The 26,033-nt window shown below is 53.1% G+C and overlaps 12 protein-coding genes and 1 non-coding gene across 13 annotated transcripts; 8 read left to right on the plus strand and 5 right to left on the minus strand.

Moving 5' to 3' along the window:
* Positions 1 to 20: 20 nt before the first annotated feature.
* Positions 21 to 296, plus strand: BBK36DRAFT_1098351 (hypothetical protein; the record flags this gene model as incomplete). The annotated part of the gene is made up of 1 exon (XM_024889119.1): positions 21 to 296. A coding segment is annotated over one exon (276 nt), but the record flags the coding sequence as incomplete, so codon positions are not given.
* Positions 297 to 624: 328 nt separating this feature from the next.
* Positions 625 to 2,104, minus strand: BBK36DRAFT_1171654 (26S proteasome subunit P45; the record flags this gene model as incomplete). The annotated part of the gene is made up of 3 exons (XM_024895608.1): positions 625 to 1,131; positions 1,197 to 2,003; positions 2,066 to 2,104. The coding sequence occupies 3 exons, from the start codon at positions 2,102 to 2,104 to the stop codon at positions 625 to 627; spliced, it is 1,353 nt and encodes a 450-aa protein (XP_024746743.1).
* A 1,173-nt stretch (positions 2,105 to 3,277) lies between these two features.
* On the plus strand, positions 3,278 to 4,170 carry BBK36DRAFT_145449 (ubiquitin-conjugating enzyme; the record flags this gene model as incomplete). Its single annotated transcript, XM_024897524.1, has 3 exons — positions 3,278 to 3,537; positions 3,644 to 3,921; positions 4,002 to 4,170. Coding segments are annotated over 3 exons (707 nt in total), but the record flags the coding sequence as incomplete, so codon positions are not given.
* Positions 4,171 to 4,902: 732 nt separating this feature from the next.
* On the minus strand, positions 4,903 to 6,224 carry BBK36DRAFT_1136314 (alpha subunit of gdp-forming succinate-CoA ligase; the record flags this gene model as incomplete). Its single annotated transcript, XM_024892941.1, has 5 exons — positions 6,056 to 6,224; positions 5,940 to 5,968; positions 5,742 to 5,868; positions 5,588 to 5,676; positions 4,903 to 5,495 (listed from the first exon to the last, which is right to left on the minus strand). Exons 1-5 carry the CDS (start codon positions 6,211 to 6,213, stop codon positions 4,906 to 4,908), a joined length of 993 nt encoding a protein of 330 aa, XP_024746745.1. The 5' UTR covers positions 6,214 to 6,224.
* A 526-nt stretch (positions 6,225 to 6,750) lies between these two features.
* Positions 6,751 to 8,512, plus strand: BBK36DRAFT_1126893 (histone acetyltransferase ELP3; the record flags this gene model as incomplete). The annotated part of the gene is made up of 2 exons (XM_024891432.1): positions 6,751 to 7,030; positions 7,089 to 8,512. The coding sequence occupies 2 exons, from the start codon at positions 6,751 to 6,753 to the stop codon at positions 8,510 to 8,512; spliced, it is 1,704 nt and encodes a 567-aa protein (XP_024746746.1).
* Positions 8,513 to 9,165: 653 nt separating this feature from the next.
* On the plus strand, positions 9,166 to 10,068 carry BBK36DRAFT_1171658 (hypothetical protein; the record flags this gene model as incomplete). The annotated part of the gene is made up of 1 exon (XM_024895609.1): positions 9,166 to 10,068. One exon carries the CDS (start codon positions 9,166 to 9,168, stop codon positions 10,066 to 10,068), a length of 903 nt encoding a protein of 300 aa, XP_024746747.1.
* Positions 10,069 to 10,665: 597 nt separating this feature from the next.
* BBK36DRAFT_1181920 (carbohydrate-binding module family 13 protein) lies at positions 10,666 to 11,161 on the minus strand (the record flags this gene model as incomplete). The annotated part of the gene is made up of 1 exon (XM_024896280.1): positions 10,666 to 11,161. The coding sequence occupies exon 1, from the start codon at positions 11,143 to 11,145 to the stop codon at positions 10,666 to 10,668; it is 480 nt and encodes a 159-aa protein (XP_024746748.1). The 5' UTR covers positions 11,146 to 11,161.
* A 1,701-nt stretch (positions 11,162 to 12,862) lies between these two features.
* Positions 12,863 to 16,469, plus strand: BBK36DRAFT_1126500 (hypothetical protein; the record flags this gene model as incomplete). Its single annotated transcript, XM_024891388.1, has 3 exons — positions 12,863 to 14,339; positions 14,457 to 16,181; positions 16,261 to 16,469. 3 exons carry the CDS (start codon positions 12,863 to 12,865, stop codon positions 16,467 to 16,469), a joined length of 3,411 nt encoding a protein of 1,136 aa, XP_024746749.1.
* A 144-nt stretch (positions 16,470 to 16,613) lies between these two features.
* Positions 16,614 to 19,992, minus strand: BBK36DRAFT_1126976 (hypothetical protein; the record flags this gene model as incomplete). The annotated part of the gene is given in 6 exon segments (XM_024891449.1): positions 16,614 to 17,223; positions 17,448 to 17,557; positions 17,632 to 18,342; positions 18,428 to 18,826; positions 18,879 to 19,861; positions 19,878 to 19,992. The coding sequence occupies 6 exon segments, from the start codon at positions 19,990 to 19,992 to the stop codon at positions 16,614 to 16,616; spliced, it is 2,928 nt and encodes a 975-aa protein (XP_024746750.1).
* Positions 19,993 to 21,058: 1,066 nt separating this feature from the next.
* BBK36DRAFT_t159 lies at positions 21,059 to 21,130 on the plus strand. The gene has a single exon. It is a non-coding gene; the product is annotated as a tRNA-Thr (tRNA).
* Positions 21,131 to 21,393: 263 nt separating this feature from the next.
* BBK36DRAFT_1126747 (hypothetical protein) lies at positions 21,394 to 22,776 on the plus strand (the record flags this gene model as incomplete). Its single annotated transcript, XM_024891410.1, has 2 exons — positions 21,394 to 21,450; positions 21,487 to 22,776. 2 exons carry the CDS (start codon positions 21,394 to 21,396, stop codon positions 22,774 to 22,776), a joined length of 1,347 nt encoding a protein of 448 aa, XP_024746751.1.
* Positions 22,777 to 23,034: 258 nt separating this feature from the next.
* BBK36DRAFT_1136316 (mitochondrial carrier) lies at positions 23,035 to 24,573 on the plus strand. Its single transcript, XM_024892942.1, has one exon. The coding sequence runs from the start codon at positions 23,099 to 23,101 to the stop codon at positions 24,452 to 24,454; it is 1,356 nt and encodes a 451-aa protein (XP_024746752.1). The 5' UTR covers positions 23,035 to 23,098; the 3' UTR covers positions 24,455 to 24,573.
* A 106-nt stretch (positions 24,574 to 24,679) lies between these two features.
* On the minus strand, positions 24,680 to 25,702 carry BBK36DRAFT_1171664 (NAD(P)-binding protein; the record flags this gene model as incomplete). The annotated part of the gene is made up of 1 exon (XM_024895610.1): positions 24,680 to 25,702. One exon carries the CDS (start codon positions 25,700 to 25,702, stop codon positions 24,680 to 24,682), a length of 1,023 nt encoding a protein of 340 aa, XP_024746753.1.
* Positions 25,703 to 26,033: the final 331 nt, after the last annotated feature.

Here is a 26,033-nt window from a genome sequence, read left to right on the forward strand (position 1 = left end):
CCCTCTCATTCTAACACAAATTCACATCAAATCAGTCCTTTACAGCCGTCCAGCTCCTCTTCTCCCTCCTCCCCCTCACCCTCTTCCTCTCCTTCGCCCTGTCAACCCTCCTCCTCGCCCTCGCCGCCGCCTTCGCCTTCGCCCTCTTCTGGATCGGCGTCGCCAGCCTCTTCCTCGTCCCCACGCTCTTCATCACGTCTTCCTTCGCGGCGCTCTGCTGGGGAGCCTCGGTGGGGGGCTTCGTCTTCGTCAGGAAATTGTACCACTATGCACCGGCGGGGTCTCAACAGGGCAAGAGCGGTGATTCATCATCGTCAGACGTCAAGACTTTGCCAGGAGGGACTGAAGAGAAGGCTTTGAACGGTGATCATGTTGAGCAGTAAGACTGAAAAGCTGGAAATGTGATTTATCATGGAAAAAAAGCAGTACGGTAGTTTCTTCATGGGTTTAACTAAAATGTCACTGCGAGGCTTTGATTGATAACACATGAGCATCACTACAGCGTCGCTGATATTCGCTTTGCATCCACTTGTAGTCGAGCCATTGGCCCGACACTCGAATGCTTCCAAGATATACGGCCGGCATCATCTCCATTTCCCAGAAGCCACTAGCTAGAGACCACAATTACAGATACAGACCCTCCGGCTCACCCTCCTGCTTGGTACGTAATACACGCTCCCTAGCAGCCCTGAAATCTGCCATCTGCACCCGCATGCGTCGCTCACGCAGAGCCATCATGCCGGCCTCTGAGCAAATGGCCTTGATGTCGGCACCAGACAGATCGTCCTTTTGAGAGATGAACTCGTCCAGATCCACATCGTCGTTTAGGTTCATCTTGGATGTGTGCAGGGTGAAGATCTTGCGCTTGGTGTTCTGGTCGGGATTCTCAAACAGAATCTTTCGGTCGATTCGGCCGGGTCGGATCAGCGCGGGGTCCAGAGTCTCGATCTTGTTCGTCGCCATGATGACCTTGACGTCGCCGCGGTCGTCGAATCCGTCCAGCTGGTTGAGAAGCTCCAACATGGTTCGCTGCACTTCACGCTCGCCTCCAGACGTAGAATCATAACGCTTCGTACCAATTGCATCGATTTCATCGATAAAGACAATGGAGGGCGCATTTTCACCAGCAACCTAATGTCTCGAGTTAGCACCCATAGGCTTTGAATGTTGTTTGCTGCAAGAGGAACGCTACACACCTGGAACAACTGTCGCACCAATCGGGGACCATCTCCCAGATACTTCTGAATCAGCTCGCTGCCTACGATACGCAGGAACGTGGCGGACGTCTGGTTGGCAACCGCCTTGGCCAGAAGCGTCTTTCCAGTACCAGGGGCACCGTAGAGAATGACGCCCTTGGGGGGCTTGATGCCCATCTCCTCATACAGCTCAGGATGGAGCAGTGGCAGCTCCACTGATTCTCGCACTTCCTGAATCTGCTGCTCCAGACCACCAATATCAGCGTATGACTCCGTCGGCGCCTTGTCGAGTTTCATGACGCTGACAATGGGGTCCGCGTCGTCGGTCAAGACTCCAACAATGCTGACGCTCTTGTGGTGCAGCAGAACGCTGGCACCAGGCTCGAGAAGGTCCTTGTCGACGAAACTCATGATGCTGACGTAGTATTCGGGGCCCGTGGTGCTGCTGACAATGGCATGGTCGTCGTCAATGAGCTCCTCCAGGGTGCCGACGCTCATCGGGCTTCCTCTCATGTCGTCGACGCGGCCACGCTCGTCGGCTAACCGGTCGACATCGCCATCGGGGCCAGCAGTCTGGCCCTCCTTGGCGGCCTTGGCCTTGCGCAGCCGCTCCTGGTTCTCGACGTATTCTTCTTCGAGGAGCAGGTGATCGTGGATTCGCTGCATTCGGAGCAGGCGAAGCTTGCATCGGCTGGTGGGATAGACTGCAGGGAGCTTGGCGGCGGCGCTGGTACCGCCCTGCTTTCTCTTCTTGCGGCCGACCCTGGTGGTTGGCCTCGGCGGCGGCTCGTACTTGGGCTTGTCCTTCTGCGCGGGAGTCAGTGGCTGCTTGTCTGACGTGGGGAGGGGCAATAGAGAGGATGGCGAACCTTTTTGTCCTTTTCATTCCGTCCCCCTTCACCACCCATCCCAGACTGTCCTTGACCCTAGAGACCAAATGTCAGCAGAGATGCATCACGTCAAGAGTAGCAGCAACTGCAGCAAAGGGCAGCTCACCATCTTGACCGGTCAAGCTCTGGAGAGCTTCCTTCGAGGATTGTTATGGCTGTTCCTCTTGTCCCGAGCTGGATTCCTGCAAATGAACCAGGCGCAGTTGAGAAAGAGACAGAATTGTTGATTGTGACGATGGAGAGGCGAGTCGGCTTGCCAGGGTGATGCTGCACAGAGCACCCATGCCTTGGCTAGGCGACAGAGAGACACGACAGCTCCGGCCCAGTCACGTGCTTCCAGTTTAGATATTACATCACGTGACTAACGGAAGGTGATTTCATCGATGATTGTCAGCTTCTGTGTCTTGCTCGCAGTTTCAAATGCTAATCCCCAAGCGGGTTAGATCTCTTCACTGACAGCTGTGTCTCGATACTTGCCGATCCAGGCAATTGGGTGGGTTTGCCAACTGATCAAGCAGCGCTGGACACTTACAATGGACGGTAAAGGACCATCAGTGCTTGATTCCGACCCCAAAGCAACATGGAACTGAGGTGGCGGGATTCCTCGCGAGTACTGTTACCTGGACACATAAACCATCAAGGTGGTACCGCTAGTGACTCTTATCCGACTCTGAAGTAACCATCATTTGCTGCTCAGTTGGACTGGTCTTGAACTACTGGAGCATGGGAGAAGATGATGCGTGACCACAACGCTCCCAAGGTTGTCCGGAAATGCCAATACTAAGAACATGAAGCTGCTGCGCTGAACAAACGCCCCCCCTGCAACCTAAAGTCCAAGTCGCACCGGACTCGGGAGCTGCAGGCCGCTAAAGTGTCCCGCTACAGGCCTGACGTCGGGAGCCGCAGATGCCCCTCATCCACTCCAGCGATTCTGTGCGTGCTCCAGCGCTCCGACACCAACTGAGGCTGATTCGATAGGCGACCTGGGCCAACGGTCCACTACCCGCCCGAGGCCCTTCTCGTCCCGACCTGTTTTCTGCCCCGAGCCTCAACCTCTCTACTCTACTGACCTTTAACCAGCGCATACTATCCTCACAACAGCACTCTCGCTCCTCCAACGCCTTTCGACCCTCCAAACCCTCCCCCTTCGGAGCGCACCCCTCCAGCCATCCTCGACCACCACCACCGCCACCATGACGAGCAGAGACCGCCGCATCATGAAGGAGCTCCAGGACCTGACCGAGGACAAGGACACGTCCGGCATCCACGCCGCCCTGGAGCACGAGGGCTCCCTCTCGACGCTGATGGGATGGTTCTTTGGCCCCCCGAACACGCCGTACGCTGGTGGCAAATACGTCATTAGGATCCAGCTCCCTACCGAGTACCCTTTCAAGCCGCCCAAGATGAAGTTTGAGACGAGGATCTGGCATCCCAATGTCAGCAGTCAAACGGTATGTTGCTGAACAGGAGCATTGTCTAGCCCAAGCGTTTGTCCTCAGATCGCTGTGTAAAGAAGGGGAGAAAAATATATGTGCTAACACACTGCTTTGCCCCCAGGGCGTCATCTGTCTCGACACACTGAATAAGAACTGGTCCCCCGTCCAGACGATCAAGACGGCCCTCCTCTCCGTACGGATGCTCCTCGAGAATCCGAACCCCACAGACCCCCAAGACGGCGAAGTAGCCAGCATGCTGCTCAACCAGCCCGAAAGATTCGTCGAGATAGCGCACGAGTGGGCAGTGCGACACGCCGGAGCCCCGCGCCAGGCGAATCTCGACAAGAGCAGATACAGGAGCCTGGCCAACCCTACAGGCGGGCCTGTCGATGCGAGCAGGTATGTGGTGACGGATTCTCACGGGGAGGCGCAAGTTGTTCGGCAGAAACGAGGGGCTGACAATGTTTCTGCGGTTTTAGGTATCATGGGTACAGGCCGGAGCTCGTCGAGCAGTTCACGAGCATGGGCTTCAGCCTTGACAGCGTCGTCGAAGCGCTCGAGTACTGCAGGGTCGAGCCCCTCCTCACAAGTCTACCACCGGCTAGGATGTCGGACGTGACGACTCGGCTCTTGGGCGAACAGCAATAGGATGGAAGCTGCGTCTTGGCCATCTAGACAAACGAGTGGTGCCGAAAAAACGGGCTGGAGTTTCATATGGGATTGAGGATTTCCGGTTTGCCGTCTGGGATTAAGTTTCTTTGGGTGTAATTTCTCTTTTCTTTGCTGGTTGCTTTTTATTCTCTTTCTTTTGAGATATAGCAAATGCCGAGGGCGAGGCGTCGTATCGAAGAGACGACTAGAATATCATGGGGGAGAGATCTGAGTCCATAGGGGCCGGGAGAGCATATCATCGCGTACCGTATTATACAACGACTTTCGAATTTGGAGTTTGAAGGATGGTATCAAATAGCATATATACTCGAATAGCGCGCTGTCTTTCCTTTTACATCTCGGCATATGCTATTGGTCCCCCCTCCCCCCGACAACTCGGTGAATATTTGCGCGAGAAGAGACTCCGCGCAACACCATAGATCAAGAAACAGCATTCAGCGCATCGTGCTCTTCAGACAATATATCACACTCCTGCTACCAAAGAATATGATCAAATACAAAGCAAGAAGCAGTCCATTTCTCTTGGGAGAAAGAGACGACATGTTCTTCCGTTTCCCCTTCCCTATCTACATACTCCAGCCATTGAGGTAACCAGCCCACCACTCCCTCCATGTCATGATTTTTTATAGGTTTTGAATTGTATCTAGGTAAATTAAATGATCAAGCTCAACTCTTCGTTGCCTCTTTTCATGTTTGAAAAAAAGAAACCGATTACAGCAGATCGCGGCGGACAAACTCATTGTACAGAGCCTTGCCCAGACCAGCGGGGGAGCGCTCGACAATGACGCCGGCGTTCTCGAGCGCGGCAATCTTGGAGTCGGCACCGCCCTTGCCGCCGGAGACGATGGCGCCGGCGTGGCCCATGCGGCGGCCGGGGGGCGCGGAGATGCCGGCGATGAAGCTGACGACGGGCTTGCCGCCGTTGACGGTGTTGGCCTGCTTGAGGAACTCGGCGGCGTCCTCCTCGGCGGAACCGCCAATCTCGCCAATCATGATGATGCCGTCCGTCTCCTCATCCTCGAGGAAGACCTTGAGACAGTCAATGAAGTTGGTGCCGCTGAAGGGGTCGCCGCCGATGCCGACGACGAGGGACTGGCCGAGGCCGGCCTGGGTGGTCTGGTTGACGGCCTCGTACGTCAGGGTGCCGGAGCGCGAGACGATGCCGATGCGGCCGCGCTTGTGGATGAAGCCGGGCATGATGCCGATCTTGCACTGGCCGGGGGCGATGATGCCGGGGCAGTTAGGGCCGACCAGGCGGGTCTTGTCCTGGGTCTTGAGCATCTGGGTGATGCGGACCATGTCTGCGTTGGCAGGGTTAGCCATTGTCATTCGCCATTGTTTCCTATTGTGGGCGGGAATAGGAAGTCCCATGGTGGGGCTCGTGAGTTCTGACCATGTTGAGGAATTCCCTCGGTGATGCAGACGGCGAGAGGGATCTGGGCGTCAAGAGCCTCTTCGATACCGGCAGCAGCCAGGGGAGGGCTTTTCTCCGTGTCAGTATACCGTATACATCGAGATTTTGGCATCAGGGGTCTGTTATCGCATACGGGACGAAAAGCGCAGTGGCGGTAGCTCCCGTCTCCTTGACGGCCTCGGAGACGTTCTTAAAGACGGGCAGGTCGAGATGTGTCTGGCCAGCCTTCTTGGGGTTTGTTCCACCAACAACCTTGGTTCCTAAAGGCGACAGCGCGTAAGTATTCGCAGCCAGCAGTCGTGCGCATCGGCGAGGCGAGGCTTCATCGTACCGTACTCAATGGCTTGCGAGGCGTGGAAACTGCGTATCCTCCGTTAGCATGTCATTGCGCTCTTTTCCCTTGCTTCGGACTGAGGCCGTCTTGGCAGCCGCTGTTCAAAGACGTACGTTCCCTGCTTTCCGGTGAAGCCCTGGAAGATGACCTTGGTCTCGCTGTTGATGCGCAGGTTCTCGATCGTCTTGGAGTACGGCGAGCTGGCGGTGCTGTAGCCACGGCGGGCGTTGCGCAGCGCAGAGCGCGCGGCGGTTCGAGGAATGGCCTGCATTGCTGTGGAGGGAGAGGGGGAGAGGGGAGAGGTTCAAGGAGAGGAGAAAGAACGAAGTTGAGCGAAGCGTCGCGGGTTGCAAACGCTGGAGGACAGGGAGCAAGTTGAGGCTTGAGCTTGTCAGAAGGGAATATCGTCGATACGGCAGCAAAATTACCGGCTCTGGCAGCTCTGGATTTCGGGTGCTGCCGGGGACCCGGCACTTGCTTTTTCCGAACTGACGGTTGGTTGGCAGCGGGAAAAAAATCTGTTACGGTGAGGGGCATCCGTGCGTGAGCGCCTACCGTTTGGGACATGCATTTGGTGTCAGGCTCTTCCGTTTACAACGGTACTGTATCTGGGTGCCGTTTTGGCCCCGTAATGCCAAAATTTGGAGATTGAAACTGCCCCACCGAGGCGATAAAGTGCCAAAAGTTCTTATCGAGACCATCAGAGGGGCATCAAAACCACCTCCAGTCATCATTCACACCCATTTTCGGCCGTTTCAACCAGCGCTCGATACGGCGCAAGAATCCAGACAGAATGGCCACGACCACGATGACGGCGATTGCGACGTCGCAGAAGAAGACGGTCGAGCTGGCGCCGGAGAGCGAGCGCTTCCTGCGGTGCTGCGCGGATCTTGCCAACGCCCTCATCGAGGACCACGAGGCTACCAAGAATGGCCGGCCGGGCAGAGACATCAACCTCAACTCGCTGCGGGCGAAGCTGGCCAAGAAGCACAAGCTGGCCAATATCCCTCCGCTGACGGCCATCATTGCGGCGATTCCCGAACATTACAAGAAGTACATCCTGCCGAGGCTCATCGCAAAGCCCATCCGTAAGACTGCTCAGCATACATCAATGACAACCCATTTGAGGCACTGACCTGAAGACAGGAACGTCATCTGGTATTGCCGTCGTCGCCGTCATGTGCAAACCACATCGGTGCCCGCATATCGCTTATACCGGCAACATCTGCGTCTACTGCCCTGGAGGACCCGATTCCGACTTCGAATACAGCACTCAGTCATACACTGGATATGAACCCACTTCAATGCGAGCCATCCGCGCGCGGTACGACCCCTTCGAGCAGGCCCGAGGCCGAGTAGACCAGCTCAAGTCCCTGGGACACTCGGTCGACAAGGTGGAATACATTATTATGGGAGGAACATTCATGTCATTGCCAGAGTCGTACCGAGAGGACTTTATTGCCCAGCTTCACAATGCCCTCAGTGGCTACCAGACGTCGAAAGTAGACGAGGCGGTGGAGGCTGGCGAGATGAGCAACATTAAATGCGTGGGCATCACCATCGAGACACGGCCAGACTACTGCCTGCAGCCCCATCTCACAGACATGTTGCGATATGGCTGCACGAGATTGGAAATTGGAGTCCAGTCACTGTATGAAGATGTCGCGCGAGACACAAACCGAGGACACACAGTGGCGGCGGTGGCAGAGACGTTTTGTCTGGCCAAGGACGCAGGCTACAAGGTGGTCAGCCACATGATGCCTGACCTGCCCAACGTCGGAATGGAGCGCGACATTGATCAATTCAGAGAGTACTTCGAAAACCCTGCCTTCAGAACCGATGGTCTGAAGATCTACCCGACACTTGTCATCCGAGGGACGGGTCTTTACGAGCTGTGGCGGACAGGAAGATACCAGAACTACACGCCCAACCAACTCATTGATTTGGTGGCACGAATTCTGGCCCTCATTCCGCCGTGGACACGCATCTACCGTGTGCAGCGAGATATTCCCATGCCGCTGGTCACATCTGGCGTTGAGAACGGAAACCTACGAGAGCTGGCATTGGCCCGGATGAAGGACTTTGGCACCACATGCCGAGATGTGAGGACGAGAGAAGTCGGCGTCAACGAGGTCAAGCACAAAATCAGGCCAAACCAGATTGAACTGGTCCGCCGAGACTACGTTGCCAACGGTGGCTGGGAGACTTTCCTCGCCTACGAAGACCCAAAGCAAGATATCCTAGTCGCCCTCCTACGCCTCCGAAAATGCACTGAAAGGTACACTTATCGAGAGGAGCTTATTGGCCAGCCTACCAGCATGATTCGGGAGCTCCACGTTTACGGCACTGCTGTCCCTATCCACGCGCGCGATCCTCGCAAGTTCCAGCACCAAGGTTTTGGTACCCTGTTGATGGAAGAGGCTGAGAGGATAGCCAGAGAGGAGCACGGAAGCGACAAGATTAGTGTCATTTCGGGTGTGGGCGTGAGAAGTTATTACAAGAAGCTCGGGTACTGGCTGGATGGTCCGTATATGAGCAAGTGGCTGGATGGGCGTGACGAAAAGGCATAAAAGGGGTCACTAGCGGCCAATGGATGGAAGCGAAGAGCAAAATGGGCGATTTCATGGCGTAAAGGGTTAGGACATCGATGTTAGGGATCAGCTGGGATAAGTTCGGCATACAAAGCATATAAAGCACGAGCACACGCCATGTCGTCTCCTGGTTGGCTTTTCTATAATGTTTTGTTCTTTAAAAAAAAGCATGCGAGCAATATCATCTGCCTTTCACAGGTCGATGCAAGGATAACAAGGGCTTTTGCGTCCATCCAAGGCTAAAGAAATGATGATATAAACTTCAGCCGCCTCGTAGCCAAGTAGGGTCGATGCATTGCGCCACAAGGAGCCCCTGAGTACCTTTAATCTGGGCACGATATTGGAACACTGCCCAAACCCTCTTGAACACGCCGCAACATCGGGAATCAGATGCTCTTTCCATGGCAATGATTGCGACTTGATCAAGACTGAAGCATTGTCAGTCGTTGCAACGGAGTCACACCGTCCGTAAGCTCAATATGCGTAAGTCCCGGGAAGGAGGTATCTCGGTGAATTCTCAGGAAGGAAATCCTTCTCAGCCATAAAGTTAAAATCTCAACATGAATAAAGCCGGCAGACTCCCCCTCAGCTCCTCATCCTTTGAAGTCCTCCTCTTCCATCATATTCCAGCCATGGCTCCATCTCAACCACGTACCGTCCCCTCGTGCGAAGATGACCTCGTCCTGGGGCATCTGCTGGGTTATCGCTATAAGGAGGTTGTTGAGTCAGGGGGAGTGCTACTTCCCGGAAAGCTTCGCCATATCGAAAAGCTGGAGGGATTTCTGATGAGAGACGTCTTGTTTGTCTCTGTCGATGTCGCTAGAGGACGCGATTTTGGGAGCTGTTTCTCAGCGGAGAGTTTCTGCATCGGCATCTCCATCCTGGACACCCGAAGCCTTACGAAGCCCATTGACACAGATACAGAAGCTGAGGCCGCAATCAAGTCGGTTCAATATGTTACTAACGACTTTGAGTTCTTCAACTGGGCTGCTAAACTGTTTCGTTGCGGAGGGATGTGGTATGTGGACCCTGCACAAGCTGCCACCAACATCGCCTGGCTCACACGGGACCGTAACTACGTTCTCGTTGGGTCAGAGCTACAGCGGGACTGCGAACTGCTGAATCAGCTGAGCTTTTCGAGCTGGAAGATTGCTGAAAGAGCTTGCTTTAAACTGGACATTCTTCGGGCTGCGCAATACCCGCTGCAGTTGAGGCATCGACCCAACTTACAGTATTTTCTCGAGACCTTTGGGATCAAATGCAAGCGACTCAGCTTTCCCGGGAACTACGCCCCCCTTTCTATGAAGGCTATGCTCTTGCTTGCTGTCCGCGAATGGAACATGACCGACGACCCCTTTACGGATGCGGATCGGAGGTTGGAGCGTAATCTGCTCACAGTTGCCACACATAGGCTTCCCTCGGCAAGAATTGCCCCTCCGCCAGTGTCTACGGAGATGCCACCTGCAGATGCCACAGACGAGAAGGATGAACGGGATGATGGAGAGGAGCCTTGGGTTCTTATGCCTCCCGTTTGAGGTCTGAAATCCAGGTTGTTTGATATAGCAGATACATCCTGCACGCTACCAAAAGCAAACCACGACCACGCAAAACACGGACGGCGTGATGTATGCTATCAAACAAAAGTGAGGGGACCTGCTCTACGGATGGATGGTTATTCAAATGAGTTACTCATGTATCAGACATTTACCACAAGATCAGCTAATTTAGCATCCAATTCCAATCATAAGGACCTTGAGAAATGGCCTGGTGCCCTCAGTTCGAGGGGAAAGAAAAGGGTTTATAAGCTTAACTTTTACTTGTACTGGCTTGGATATATGTCTTATTCACTTGGTGATATGTCCGATCTCATGGAGCGTAACAGAATAACACAATACCAATAGAGCCCTGAACGTAGTATATCGCTAACTGGAAGCTAGGAGGCTGGCTGGGAAGAATATAAAAATCATGTATCACTGATCTTTGAGCTTCTGTCTAGTGGGAAAGATAGATACAGTCTTGGATAATACCTATCTGCCTACTATATCAGCTGCTGGAATTAATCTTTCTCTCTCGACTTCCGCGTTCTTCTCTTGTAATGTGTTGCCCTCTGCTGCTAGCTTCACGAATGTCATCTAGGACGTGGTCACAACAACAGTATCCGCAGGCACAAGAGCCCAATGCTGCCCAGAATAATCACCCCCATCCAGATGAGCCACAAGATTATCCGAATAAACATCCAGATGCGCATTCGGCCCCGTAAAGTTATTGCTCAGGCGATACGGATACGTAGGGTTCGTATGCCAGTCATCAAACCTCCAATACTGACCCGAGTACTCCCCCGTGCTGGTCAAATGGAGGTTGATGCTCTGCACGCCATTGTCGTTGATGACGTCGAGGGACTGCTGGACGCCGTTGGCGATGGTGTGGAGGCGGTAGAAGTGTGATGTGTGGGTGGGCGTGAGGAACCAGAGGCTGTTTGGGGAGACGTTTCGGGCGTCGATCATGGAGAGGGAGGAGGAGGGGTCGTTGCCGGAGGTGAGGGAGAGGATTTTGGCGGCGGCTGTGAAGCTGTTTTTGAGGACGTAGATTTTGCTGGTGCTGACCGAGGACATTTTGATGTTGTTTTGAATGGGTATGTGCTTGATGGTGTGGGGTGGTGCTTGGCGATGCTGGGTGCTACTTGGTGGTGCTCAGTATGGACGTGGAAGCTTTCAATACTGATGGAAACCACAGGGCCCTTTTATATAAGTGATCTCTACCAGACCGCCTTCTTGTTGCAAGATGTCATGTGAATGGCGTCCGTGATACTTCATAGCTTCCTGCAGAGCAACGTGGTGAGTCTGTCAGCCCCCTTGCCGCAATAGCGAAGCTTCCTACCATACGCTCGCAACGCTACTGGTCGGAACAGTGAGGCTTTTCGTATGCGTTGTTCAAGGGAGGCGGTGATGTTCTAGGCCTCTGTAGATGCTCGTATTCCATTACTTGGTGGTTGCACTGACAGAGAATGAGATGCTTCCGACTGCGCTCCTGGCTATTTGGATGCTGAGGTTCGTGTTACCGCGAGAGGCCCAGCCAAGTTCATTATTCATTGTTATGGATGATGTATGTGTAACATGCACAGCGTTCGATGCCATATGAGGCACGCACGGCATAATAAGGTCCAGCCAGGCATCCCGCATCGGCGAAAACAGGTGGAGTGAGTGCTCATTTATATATATATCTATGGCTGGGTATCCAGGTAAAACAATACCATTTGCAAGATTCCCATGTTGCTTCTGATTCTTGAACGTGTTACATCTGATGATTCTTCTACCTACTCATCATCACCATCCGTCCCGTCTAAAGGCCACCTAAACAACTCCAGCTCATCAACAGTTGCGGCATGACTTGAGGACCAGAGGGCTGGGCTGTACTTTCGCTGACAACTGTCAAATACATATTGTTCTCTAGTCTCGAGGCGAGAGCTAGGAACGGCCCGTCGGCGTATTAAGTGGACAGATTGAACTGATTCCTCATGTTAGTGTTGGTCTTTCAAGGTTGGGCCAGCCGATAAATTTTGGCAGGTGAACTATCTTCTCTTTCACACGAAGATAAACACTGCTTTATGGTGTTGGATATTGCACTGACGGCATTGACGGGAGACCCGATCCAACCTTTGCTCTATAAAATAGAATCTAACGTGTCTGATCAACCCGCAAAAGAAGCTCAGATTTTCACTTTCTAATGGTGTTGTCGACCAATCAATTTGGTGGGACGCAACATTATGGCACGTCGCCTTCACGGCACTTGTGGCGAGGCATTGTGACAAGGCATTATTCTCAATATTCAACTGAGAATTATCACACATGATAATACAAAGTCAAGCCCTCATTGGACAACATTTGTTTCTCTAGAGCGCACTATTACGCGGACTTTCAGGTGAGGGAGCTAGTCTTGCCACTATTGAGACGGGCCGGGGGAACCGCTGCGGCTGGGAACCACGCGGCACCTAAATGAGACATAACCTGCCAATATCGGAGAGCTGAGGGTGATAACGGACTCTCTTGTTGACAATCTAGAACGTCCTGAATCTTCAAAGTATTCGCCATAATGAGCCGACGCTCCGGATATCGAGTCTCCGGGGTCTCAATCATGGGTCAAGTGGTTCAGCCAGACTCACGATCTAGACCGAGTCAACGATCGAATAGCCATACCGAACGGTTATAAGACGTCCGAATTTTTGAACTTTCACAATGCAACTCTCTCAAGTCTCGATTCCAACTCCCCGAACTTTGACATATCTTGCCCTTTCGGCCAGAGTTAATAGGTTGAAATTATAGGACCACCACCATGGATTACGACGAATACATCAAAGAAGCCCTCGCAGAAGGCATCACACAGGAAGCTGCCGAACTTGAGCTCGCAGAAATTGTCCACGCGCACATGAACGAGCTCGCTAAAAATGCTACGAGACAGTACGAAATCGCTCTCGAAGAGCGTTGCGAGCAACAAGGGCAGCGTTTCGTCGAGAACCGCCCTGTGGCGGAGGAATTCCCACTGGAGCTCTTCACAGCCAACATCAAGACGAACAAGCTCGACGATGACAAGTGGGTTGCTACCATCAAGGAGTATCTGTTGCAACACATGCCCCAGGCAACTCATGATGCGCCTGCGCCTCCAGTGGAGGGTGATAGCGAGTGTCACCAGATCATGCATCGTATCGTCTCCATTGACAAGGAGATCGACAAATCTCAGCCTCTGAAGAAGGACATACCCGAAGACGCACAGCTGTTTGTGCCCGCAATACCGGTTGCATACTTCATCGGTGTAGCCGTCGCAGGACTAGTAACATCAGGGGCTGGAGGGATTGGATACGCCCGTTATCAGCAGAGTAAGAGGCGGCCACCACAAGCTCAACCCCCAATTGTCATTCTACCACCGCCGACAGTTCCAGGTCAAACGACTCAACCGGGTCAGCCCGGAGACCCCCCTGGCCCTCCTCATCCTCCGCAGCCCGACACGAGGGACCGTGAGAGGAAGCGCAAGCGTGAGAAGGAAAAGGATCGCAAGAGAGGTAGAGATGAGCGGCGGAAAGCTCGGTCAGAGTTCTACTTTGGTTACGTCGACAGGATCGACAAGCTGAAGCACGGATATGAGATTCGTGTTGAGGCTATCACGGAAAACTCTCTTTCAGACGAGCTGTTCATCCGCGCCATCGAGAAGATGTCCGTGGCGGCGGGGTCCCCTGGATTCGGACGATATCGCCTTGCCCTGGTATGGATTTACCTGCATGCCGTGCCTCCGGGCGTCACTGAGGGCACTTGGATCAACTTCAAGGTCAACCAGCAAAACAAGCAGCTGCTCACGAAGCAAAACTTTAATCTAGAGCAGCCGTTCAAAGATGGCATGACAAGACTGGAGCTTCTCGAACCGCGACTGAGCTTCAAGATGTTCCGCTTCGAGTCTTATTTCGAAGACAACCATGGCTACGTCGTCCAGACTGAGGTGCAGACGATCAGCAAAGACATTGCTGCCAGTGCCGTCACCACGCTGCAGCAGGCTTTTGGCAGCTTCAATGCTGTTGGAGAGGCCGTCCGGGACATTGTTCAGAAGATTGTTCATGCCGACACTTCCGGCAAGGGGTATCTGCAGCGCCTTGACGACGACGATAAAACGACCGGAGATCAACCTCCAAAGCCAACGGCTCCCATGGTATCCGCTGCAAAAGTTCCATTCTTCTCTCCAGCAGGGGTGGATGACATCTTGGGCGCTCTTCTGCCTCGCAAGGCGGATGTGATTGCGTATCATGTTTACGATGTCGGACAAGGTGAGTCTCTTCAACTTACAACTTACAACCGCCGCCTGCTCATGTAGCAGATATCATGACTCTATCTCTTCTCGTGTTTCTAATCTCTCATTCTGAGCTGACACTTCATTCGTTTAGGCCATAGTGCGCGTGCATTTGACAAGTACGGGGCAGCCTTTGCCAACGATTTCGGCTACGGTAAGCTGGACGACAACGACAAAAAGGTCTGCTACCACATGATCAAGGGCCAAGCAGCCGTTCCCATCCTGCTCTCCCACTGGGACGCCGACCACTACCGCATTGGCAAGAGCAGCCACGCAAAGGACTTTTCGGGCTCAGCAGACGACATCACGCTGCGTCCGTGGATAGCTCCTGGGCGTAAGCATATCACGGGAACCATCTCGAACGAGACGGCGTGGCTGATCCAGCAGAACGGCAATCTTCATCAGTGGACGGATAGTGTTGATTACGTCCAGATGAAGAACGTGACGATTGTTCGCTGTAAGCGCAACTACCAGTTCAATGACCCTGACAAGAACAATTACGGTGCTCTGGCACTCTTCGTTGGCAAGGGAGACAACTTGCTACTCTTCCCAGGCGACGCCAACTTTGAGTCCATCCCTGAGATTAGTTCCGCGAACGGCCTTGTGCGCTCTGTGATTGCGACTCACCATGGCAGCACGAGATCGCTCGGCACGGGCAGCCAAATGGGCGCCAGCATCCCGAAAGCAACAAGCTCAGGGGAGACCTACGCCGTCTTCTCGTACTCGCAGGGCAACAGCTACGGCCACGACATCGTCAACGCCTATCCGTACTACGAGAACAAGGGTTACGGCGAGCCAGAAACAACGGCACGTCTTGGTGTCGATGGTAACGATACTCTGGAACTCGCTCACTTTGGGACAGGCTGGGATAAGAAGAAGGCCACCCCGATGAAGTTTACCTTTGCCAATAACCTACTAAGTGCCAACACCATTTCCTTTGCCGACAATCAGCTGAGTGGACAGGTGACAGCTGAGGAGGCCATGGATGAGGAGGCCTTGGACCCTGGTGAGCCAGCGCAAGTTGCCACCCCGGCAGTCAAGGGCTCCAAGCTACCCGAGCCGCCTTCAAATTGGCAAGCACAGGCGCACAGCATGCCGGCCGCAAAGCTGCATGACAAGTACCAAAAGTCGTTCCCAGAGGTGATTTACCTGACTGGCTCGGGAGGCGCAGACCCGAACCATGATGATCTTGCTGAATATGCCATCAAGGACGCCGACGGAGATGTCATTTTCTACGACATTACAGCAGCAAAGGTCGTCATGGACAAACTTCCGCTCAACGTTTCGTGCAAGACAGACTATCCCGTCACAGTCCAGATCACATGTCAGGATATTGAGCTCGTCCACGACAACGCCAGCAAGGAGACGATTCTTCCACTGGTACGCTTCAGTGTCGCCAGCGGACAGCCTTGGGACCACCCTGCGAACCCTGGTACGGACGGTATGCCTGGAGACGCAGGATACGCAGGTGGACGTCTTCGGCTGGCTGTTGCCGGGAACTGGCTCGGGACCACCCAGGTGCTGACAAGTCCAGTTATGGGAGTGAGTATCCAGTACCGGGGCGGACACGGCGGCAATGGACAAAAGGGCGGAGCGGAGACGCAACCGAAGAGCGGCGGGCTTGTAGTCATCTTGGAGCCGATTAAGGGAAGCCTTGATGGGTCTGGGGATGGCGGAGATGCTGGAGAGCCTGGGACGGTGCCTGACTCTGAGATTCTTGCCGTGGCTGGTAAGTGGCCGCAGGGATGGCAAGTCAAGCTCGACCTGGGAACGACTGGGACGGACAGCGAGTTTGGTAGGCCCGGTGCTGTGGGTAAAGGTATGTCAACCTCTAAGCTCTCCTCAGTCTCATTCAGAATTGTCAGCATCTGCTAACTTGTGACGTTCACCATGTTTAGGAGGCGGAATGAGCATCGATATGGGCGGCGACTTCATGCCGAGCGACAAGTTTAAGCTTGAAGGGCCAAAGTTTTCTGGTGCTGATGGGAAGCCGTTTGATCGATCAAAGGCGCAGTTCCTCAAGGCTCAGGCGAAGTTGACGATGGTGGCGACGGAGAATGAGATGTTGTCGCGCATGGCGCCAGTTGATTGGAGGTACTTGTCTTGAGCGGAAGACGTAGATATTTATATGGGGGTATGAGCTCCGAATACGATTGAGATATAATGTAGTAAAGAATGCTCTGTGAAGCATAAATTGAATCATCTCGAGACTCCTTCATATTGGCATTCATTGTTGTCAAATCGAAGCTTATCAAACCTCCTCTCTTGATCCAATGATCCGAAGCACCTTCTCAGCACACTCCTCGGCTGTCATATCCTTCGTATAAACAGTGTGCTTCGCAAGCCTCCTATTGCTGGAATGTTCCACAAAGTGCCTGTTAAGCCCAAGCTCATGCCCCCTCCTCTCCTCCGTAATCCTCACCACTTCATCCACATCGTCGCACGGCACCACCAAAAACACATTCCTATAAGGCTCCATCAACGCCTCTATGTGCACCAGCTCTTGCGGGTCCTCGAAAACCGAGTGTCCGGCTCCGAAGTCGAGAAGCTTGCCGTAGAACTCGTCGCCCTCTTGCTTTGCATTCTGCAGTATATGTGTGACGGCTTTGTATTCGAATGGTTTCCAATGTTGGTAGAATGCCCATAGGCCTTGCTCTTCGTATATCCTTTCTGCGAGGGTTTTGTCGTAGCCGTATGGTGCGTAGAGCTCGTCGCGATGGCGATCGAGGCTGTATAGCTCTTTTGAGAGGTCGTTAGCGAGGATCCTGCCGATTGTAGACTTTCCAGATCCTTCTGGTCCTATCAGGATTACGGTCTCGGACATTGTGCTTTGGGTGTTCAGTGTAGAGGCCACCACTTCACTTCGATTGTTTTCGCAAGAAACAGGGTATGTGGTGTCTTGTGAGGTGAGTCATATCTGTTACCTAGATATTGACAGGGATAGTGCCGTCTCTATTACTCCTTAGCCCAACAGAATAGTAGTCATGTCCTAAAACTCTCTCTTCGCAGCCTCTTCATAATAAAGCAATGTCCCCAATGCCACCCTCAACCACCGCGTCCCCAACACTAGAAGATTGCATCTTACTGTATAAGTTGAACGTGCTGTTGAATAGTCTTCCCGGGCTGGAACTGAAACTCTTCCAACCGACAGTACCGCACATGATCAAACGTTGCGCTGAAATTCCAACAGACGCTCTGTAGCTCCGAGTATATCAATAATCTGCCCATTTTGCTGCTCTCCTAGTGAAATAGAATAATTGCTTGCTTACCTTCTTATCTGCCGCTAGCCATTCAAAAACTGACCCATCTGATATCGGTTCGCGGTACCGCCCCTCTTCCTCTTTGAGTTTTTGGGCATGGTAAGCTTTTTTCGAAGTGTTAGCAACAACATCAACCATGAGGCTTCCAGTATACGGATTAACATAAGGGTCTTTCTGAAAGAGTAGCGTAGTAAGTGGCTCTCCCTTCGCAGCGTCGTATATGATTGTCGAACTCGCTGATGTATCCCACTGTCCTAGAACCGCATTCGATCCATCCGTATAGCGTATGAACAGACCTATACAACGATGCCTTGTTTTATATGCTCGGGAGGGTGTTTTCTGAACAGCTAGCTCCTTCACGTTGAACAAGTTGGCAATCGTCCTAATACCCCCCGATTCTTGGGACGGTGTAAAATCCGGAAATAACATCGGTTGAATGCTGGTTGAAGAATTATCTTCAGCCTCATACCTCTTTCCTTTCTCTGTGGGCGTGGTATGGGCTCCAATGGAGGTGAAAGAAGCGCCTCCGTGCAATGCCAGAGGGTCTACGATCAAGCCCCTTAGAGCATTTCCATCTCCTTTCACCTGATGTTGAAGAAGCGATAACCAGCTTACATCGGTATTGGAGAGGTAGAGGAAGGTTGCAGGACCGAAAAAGACGCATCGACGAGTGCCATTTTGACAGGTTGAGTGATTCTCGGACTTAACCTCTATCTCAATCTGAATATGCCGTTTCCAGTCAGCACAATGCATCCATCCTCTTGTACCAGGCGGTAGTGTGGGAATGGGCTTCCCCGTTGCTTACCAGGAGGAAAGGGCCACTTGAATATCGGTTTATTCTCAGAAGATCTAGCCCCAGGATTCTCTCCCCGCGATTAAAAGGCATGTACATTGAGAGCCCTCTGCGTGTTCCTGCCCTATGTGCGAGGCTCTGCCCATGCATGACAACTCCGTTGGTGCCAGAGTCATCAAGGTATACAGTCATGCCCGTGGCATGGCGCCCATTTTCATAGAAGGGCAAGTACTGACGCAAACCCCAGCCAGGATAGTGCATGAGTGGGATGTGGCGCTGGGCCAATCGAGCAAGAGGCAGCTCATCTCCGGCAGACAGTTTGGGGTAGGTATTCCAGAGTGCTCTCGAGGCAGCAGGCTCTGAGGATTCGGTGTTCTCGATAAGAGGGTTGAGACTCAATACTTTAAGATCCTAATACCTACAAATTAACCATGCAATTTTTGTACGGGCAAGAGAGGCATACATCTTTCCAAACCTGGAGGTCGGTAAATTGGATTCCAAGAGTTGATCCACGCCACCCTCCTTCAGGGTTCCCCAACCAGTTGGACTCCGTACCATCTTTATTAACTATTTGGATGGCAGAGATGCCTATCTCTTCAACCGTGAAGTGCAGGTGGGAAACATTCTGAATGTCGACCTCGGGAAGGGCCGTCTCGTCATTTAGTCGAGTCTTAGAGAGATTAATCCGATGCAAATACCTGCGTCCAAGTATCGAAATGAACGTCGTATGGAGCCAGCCTTTCCCGACAAAGCCTTTCGGTATCAGAGATTGGTGGGAGATGATAGGCGTCGTCGCCGACCAGACGGCTTTAGGCACTTTAGATACCACAGCTACCGTCTCAGCAGTTGCAAGCAAGCTGAATGTCAGACAGTTTGTGGGAATACTTCGCCATATACTTTGCTGCAATTCTGGTGGCAACTTTGCACACCCACAGAGGAGATCCCTGAGAGACTCGATATGTTCTTTGATCTTATGCCTGGCATGATCAGAGATGTCAGCGTGATTCGAAATGCAATCGAATACTGTATTGGAGTGGCACAATGCGGCGTAATGGCGAAACGAAGCCAGCCGCCACTGCTCTTTATGGGTCTGAAGCTTCCTTGGAATTATATGATGCAACTGTCTCATAAACCTGTAGAAGTGGGAGCGCGAGAAACTTCGCTCTGACGTTTGAGCAAGATGCTGGGCAAACTTCCAGCAGCAGGCGTGAGCCAGGATGAGTGGCTGTTCAACACTGAGCATGTCCCACTCATCAGGGCTCATTATTCCTTCGAGAGTCTTCATGTGACCTTCCTCATCAGCCAAGTGTATTTTACCATGTGTTTGGAGCAGTGAGGATTTGTTGAGGAAGTCGAGAAAGGCTCTTTGCGCATCTGACCGATTGCGTTTGCCAGAGAGATCAGTTTGGAAAGGAAGAATCCGTGAAGCGGCATCGAAATCCGAGGCTATATTGGCAACTACCCGATGATGTCAGTAAAGGTACGACGAAGAACTCATTCTCAGCGTGACAGACGGCCAATGATGTCGCATTCCCAGTCTTGAGAGTCTTTACAAGTATCTTTATAGGGCAAGTCATTTCGACAGAAGATGCAATACAGCTGGACGGAAAATGACTTCATTTCTGAGAAGTCAAGTAAAGAGATACTCGAAAAGACGGAGCTATCTGTCCTTCGGATACCGGTCGGAAGCCTGCACAGCTTCTATATAGTTCTCGTGAGGACTTCCAGGTCTACATCGATCTATAGGTACTTTGTAGCTTTCAGCCAACTTCGGAACATGTCGTAACTTTGCGCCAACTACCTTATCGATGTTTGCTCGCATGCCCGGATACGCCCATGCACTTTCAAGGAAACCAGAACCTGCGCTATCGGACCTTCTTTGTACTGCATTTGGAAATTGCAAGCCCTTTGTGTAGTGAGTCACTTAACCATAGAGTTTCGACAAAGACGTACAAGACTGCATTTACTTCTTCACCCACGAATTCACGGTATCGAGATTATACGATGTATGAGTGGTTCGAGTATTGGAGTGGGATGTGATGTGTTTGTTGCTACCTGCCATGAGCCTAATGATCAAAGAGGTGCAATTGGCGGTCGGCATCAGCCCGAAGAAAGTAAACCCTGGGAAGTCAAAGGATGAAGGAATCCACAAATCTTGCTCACCGGCGGTGTTAATCATCTGATGCGAGACAAACGTTCTTTGTCGCTCACGTATTGCCCAAGATTGGCTGATGGACTGAAAGCTTGTTATCTCACTCTTGACTTGCACGAACAGCCATGCTCCTGATGACGAAGGGCTTTCTTAGCCACAAGGTTTGTGGACCTGACCTCGACTCTTTGCTCCTCGCTGTTCGCTCATCAGAGAGGCGCCACAAGTTATGCCTCCATCTCGGCATTTTTACCTCTGAAAGATGTGTATTCGCACCACTCCTGCTGTTTATTATTATACAAGAGCGGGTTCTATGACGAAAAATGCAGACAATCAGGTACTGCACCCAGCCAGAATGATAAACGGGTTGCCGCTGTCTAGGAGAAGGGTAGGGAGAACGAGAACGACTGAGAAGTTGATCGATCTGTCGTTACCCCGTGCTGAGTATATAGATCACATAAGAACGGGAGCATTTATCGATAAGAAACAACGGTGCCTTTATAGCTCAGGGGTAGAGCGTTGCACTCGTAATGCAAAGGTCGCTAGTTCAAATCTGGCTGGAGGCATTCTTTTTGCTTTTTGCGCGTTCGAATCCTTCGCCGACAGAGGATAGAGAAATGTCTGGGAGATGTTATCGCTGATTTCAAAGAGTCTAAAGGCATGGTGATGCTGTCCTTTGTTGGAGGAGTTGATACTTGCAACGGTCCCCGCGGTTATACCCCTGTTGATGAACCCCTCACTTCGTGTACGTCGTGTGTGCTTGTTGTAACCTCTCGATCGTACTGAATCCTGGACTTACTTTACCATCCAACAATTCATATCTGTGAAAATGACGCAGCTTCGGATCCCCATCATGGACGAGAAGCCAATTGTTCCAGCTTCTGTCGTTGCACATAGCGAGGCAGAGCCGGACCTCATCAAGCCGTGGAAGCTGCCGCCGCAAAAGACATACATCTTCAAGAACGCAAATGTTGTTGACACAGCGAACGGGACGATTATCCCAAAGCAAACCATCAAACTATCAGGAGGGCTAATCCGAGCAATTGGTGATCACGGCGAGTCCCTCCATGACGCAGTTGTGGTAGATTTGGCGGGCAAATATCTCAGTCCCGGCTTGATCGACTGCCATGCCCATCTATCGTCTGTGCCTGGCGAAGAGGGCCTTGCCGCCACCATTGTTCATCCTGACTTGGCCGTCTCTCAGTTCCGCCAGCCCTATATGGCGGCACAGACCCTATACCGAGGTTTTACTACGCTGAGAGACACCGGCGGCGCAACCCTCGCTCTCAAGGAGGCAATTGCGGATGATGTATTTCCCGGGCCTCGCCTTTTCATAGCCAACAGGGCTCTCTCTCAGACGGGCGGCCATGGAGATTCAAGGTCGGCCCATGAAGCCTGCTGCCGCACCGCCAATTGTCTGTCGTCTCTCATTGATGGCGTTCCTGCGGCGATACAGGCTACCCGAGAGCAACTGCGCACGGGGGCGGACTTCATCAAAATCATGACAAGCGGAGGCGTTGCTTCTCCAACGGACAAATTAGACCAGATCCAGTTCACGGCTGCTGAGATTCGGGCCATTACCGAGGTTGCAGCCACATACAACACCTACGTGACTGCTCATGCGTATACGCCTCGGTCAATCAGACACGCGGTGGACAACGGCGTCAAAGGGATTGAGCACGGCAATCTCATCGACAAAGAAACGGCAGAGTACATGGCCAAGCACAATGTCTGGTTCACTCCGACGCTTGTCACATACCATGCCATGGGCTCGGACAAATACGCCGGCTTTCTGCCTCCGGCGAATCGCGAGAAGAACCGCCAAGTTCTAGAGCAAGGATTGCAATCTCTGCGTCTTGCAGATGAGGCAGGAGTGACAATTTGTCACGGATCAGATCTTCTGGGGCCGCTATGGGTCGAACAGAGCAAAGAATTCGGTATTCGGGCGCAGGCACTGAGCGCTGTCAAGATTCTCCAGGGGGCGACTGTTAATGCGGCGAGGATGTTGAAGCAGGAAGTTTTTCTAGGACAGGTCAAGGCTGGATTTGCGGCAGATTTGCTGATCTTGAACAAGAACCCGCTTGATGATATCACGATCTTGGATGAGCCGGAGAAGAATGTGCTTGCGGTGATGAAGAATGGGCGGGTGTACAAGAGCCGGTGGACGAAGCTGCCGGAGGATGTTGCGCCGGCTCGGACAATTATTGAGTGATGGCAAGATGTTACTTGAGTAGATCAAGTATACTGCGGGATTACCGCAAGACGTAGCTTTATATACGCATAAATTGAGTCCTGTGTCTAATGTGAAGTAAGGTAGGGAGGGGAAGATTCCATCTTAATCTTGAGATCCCGTGTAAGTCAAGATCTGATAACTATGGCTTAGTCAGCAAGCCCGACGTCAGCCTGCAGAACTTCTCCCAACCTCAGCTTCGTCTCTCTTCTCTCCCCTTCCCATTACCTTGATGCCCAAGCCGCGCAACTCTCCACCTCCGCCCGCGTCTCTCCCACAATGAGCCGCAACAGCCGCAAGAGCCATGAACTCCGGCCGCTCTGACGCTCCCTATCTGGCCCCTCTCCCAGACTCCACCACCGGCGTTCTCCCCGTCCTCCCGCCTGGCGTCGACCTGCCCGATCGCAACCCTCGGAACAATGCCGCAACAGCCGCCTCGGCAGCCGGAGTCCGGGCGCTCAGCGCTCAGCTCGTCGCCTTCTACTTCCGCGCCCCGGCCAAGTCCTTCTTCCGCACCAGAGTCGACTACCTGGCGTATGCCCGCACGATCCACCAGCAGCACACGAAGAAGCTGATGCAGGCCGTGGCGGACGATGCATCACCGTCGAAGCTGGTGGCGGCGCTCAGGCAGACGTGGCTCTGGATGCGGAGCACGACCCCCGGCGTATTGACCTCGGCTATCCGCCATGAGGGCTGGAGCATCGTGCCGAATCAGATCCTGCCGCCGCTGATTGCCAATATCGGTGTCAACGCCGTGCTGTATACGGGATACTTGCAGATTCTCGGCCATCTGCATGAAGAGAGTTCCAAGGCTAGCAAGCGGGTGTATCCTCCGCCGCCGCCGCAAGCCACGTTCATGGCTGGGTTTCTCGCAGGCGGGCTGCAGAGTGTTCTGGCGGCACCGCTGGACGCCCTACAGGCGCGTTACGACCATCGGGACATGATGCCCAACGACGGCAGTGGACGGCCGCGGAGCATGTGGACTTTCAGTGCTGAAAAGCTGAGGGAAATCGGCATGCGGGGCATATTCGCGGGATGGGGCTTATCCTTTGTAAAGGACAGCGTTGGATGCGCCATCTTCTTCAGCACGTTCGAGTATATCAAGGCCCAGGCGTACTACCGCTTCGTGACGTGGTACTACGGGGGCCTGGAGGAGGACATTGTCGACCTTCTTGCTATAAAGCGTCCAACTGATAGACCAAAAGACGGCATCCAACTCATTCGGCCACACTATGCTATAGAGCCCATGTTTCTCATGGCCGCCGGAATCAGCGCTTCGTTTGCTCAACAAGTTGTTCTTCACCCTCTTACGCACTTCCAGGTCAAGCACTGGGACCACTTGGAGGAAGTGGATGCAAAAGCTGCGCGAATCCGGGAATTGCGCGTTGCCAACCCCGACCGGCCTCGGCCACGGTGGAAGATGCTCCGGGCGTACTACCGCGCATACCAGGAGACGTGGGCAGTGTGCACCGCTGAAGCATCGGCGGAGGGAATGAAGTTGACCAAATGGTTATACCGGGGCTTCTGGTGGAACACGATCCGCCAGGTGCCGAGCACAAGTGCCGGGCTCATCATCTTTGAGCTCATTCGGCGCAAATACGGATTCGGCATGGAGGAGGTCAGGATCACCAAGGACGGGTACGACCTTTTGCTGCATTAGAGGATGTCTCACATGTAAGTTTATACAAGAGTACCTATATATACTCATACATCTCGGGTAGACGGATGCAATAGATTACACCACTTCACTTTGAATATCTCTGTTGACGTTCCCAGTTCAACCAATATTTATTCTATATTAAATTACGTACTAAAGAAGGAGCCGGCTCCCTCATCAATTCCAGCCCTTCTATGAAACTGAAGCCCCATGACAGATCAAGCATACTTAGGCCTCAGCCGCCAGAAGCTGCTCAAAGGAGTCCTTCAGGGTGACCTCCAATGGGGTATACTTGATCCCCAAGATCCGCTCCGCCTTGCTTCCGTCAAGCTGGTAAATATCCTGCGTCTTGCCCGCGCCAGGCGTCCCCACCGGCAGACGGTCCTTCAGCTGGGGCATCGCCTCGCGCAGAGCATCGACGGCGCTCTGGTAGTCAAAGTGCTGGCCGCAGAGGAAGCGCTCGCCAGCAGCTTCAGGACGCTCAAAGGCCTCGATATGGGCCTTTGCGACGACGCGGACGTCTGCAAAGCCGGCGAAGTCGGTCGGAGGAACCTCTGTTGCGTCGAGGAGACGCCAAATTGCTTCGGAAGACTCATTGAGGTTGGAGAGGTTGCTGATGGGGGTCAGGTGAGGGCCGAAGATCCACGGAGGCTGGATGGTCGTCAGGCTGAATGAGGGCTTCTCCTTCTCGATCCAGTCCCACATGGCCTTTTCGGCGAGGGCTTTTGAGGCGCAATATGCTGTTCCGTTGTCTGCCTTGGCGGCCTGTTCGAAGGTCATTGGGTTCCAGTCCTTTTCCGTGTATGTGTATCCGGGACGGTATCCCTTTGCAAGATCGAGGATACAGGCAAATGACGAAGTATTTACGACACGACGAACATTCGGACCAAACTGCCTCGTCGCCTCAAGCACACCAAGAGCGGTCTTGACCGCGGGGTCCAGCAGCTGCGCAACGGGATCATCGACCTTCATGGTGAACGGAGCAGCGACGTTGATGACGCCTGTGACGGGCGCAGGGGTGTCTGCGAAGGCGGGCGCGTAAAGATCCTTGTTGGAGAGATCGGGGACGACGGCGACGGAGAACTTGGACCCGTGGGAGGCGAAGACGGGGCGGATCTTGGCGGCTGAAGATTCGGAGCGGACGGTGCCGCGGACGTTGTAGCCGCGGCTGAGGGCCTCGTTGATGACGTGCAGGGCGACGTAGCCGTTTGCGCCGGTGACGAGGAGGGTTTGTTCGGAGGGGGATGACATTTTTGGGTTATGGATTGAGGTTTCGAATTGTGTAAGTGCAGGTAGTTGGGAGAAGAGCCTTGCCGTTGTTGATATTATAGGCTGTGGAAGTTGTTTGGACAGTTGATTGAGCTTCTGATTGAATGTGACTGGGACAACAGAAATTGAAGAGACAACTCCAGGATATATATATCATTCACGCAATTCCAGACCCTTCCGACCGGCGGTGATAATCTCCCCATCGCCGTCGTGGCTTTACCAAGCCTTCACCTATCGCCTACATGACGCCAACTCCAGATTTCCAGCTTTCTCCGATGAGTTCGACTTTAACCAGCTGTCTCGTCGCAGCCCG

The sequence above is a fragment of the Trichoderma citrinoviride genome (assembly GCF_003025115.1).
Source record: "Trichoderma citrinoviride strain TUCIM 6016 unplaced genomic scaffold BBK36scaffold_13, whole genome shotgun sequence".
In the NCBI taxonomy this organism is placed as follows: Eukaryota; Fungi; Ascomycota; class Sordariomycetes; order Hypocreales; family Hypocreaceae; genus Trichoderma; species Trichoderma citrinoviride.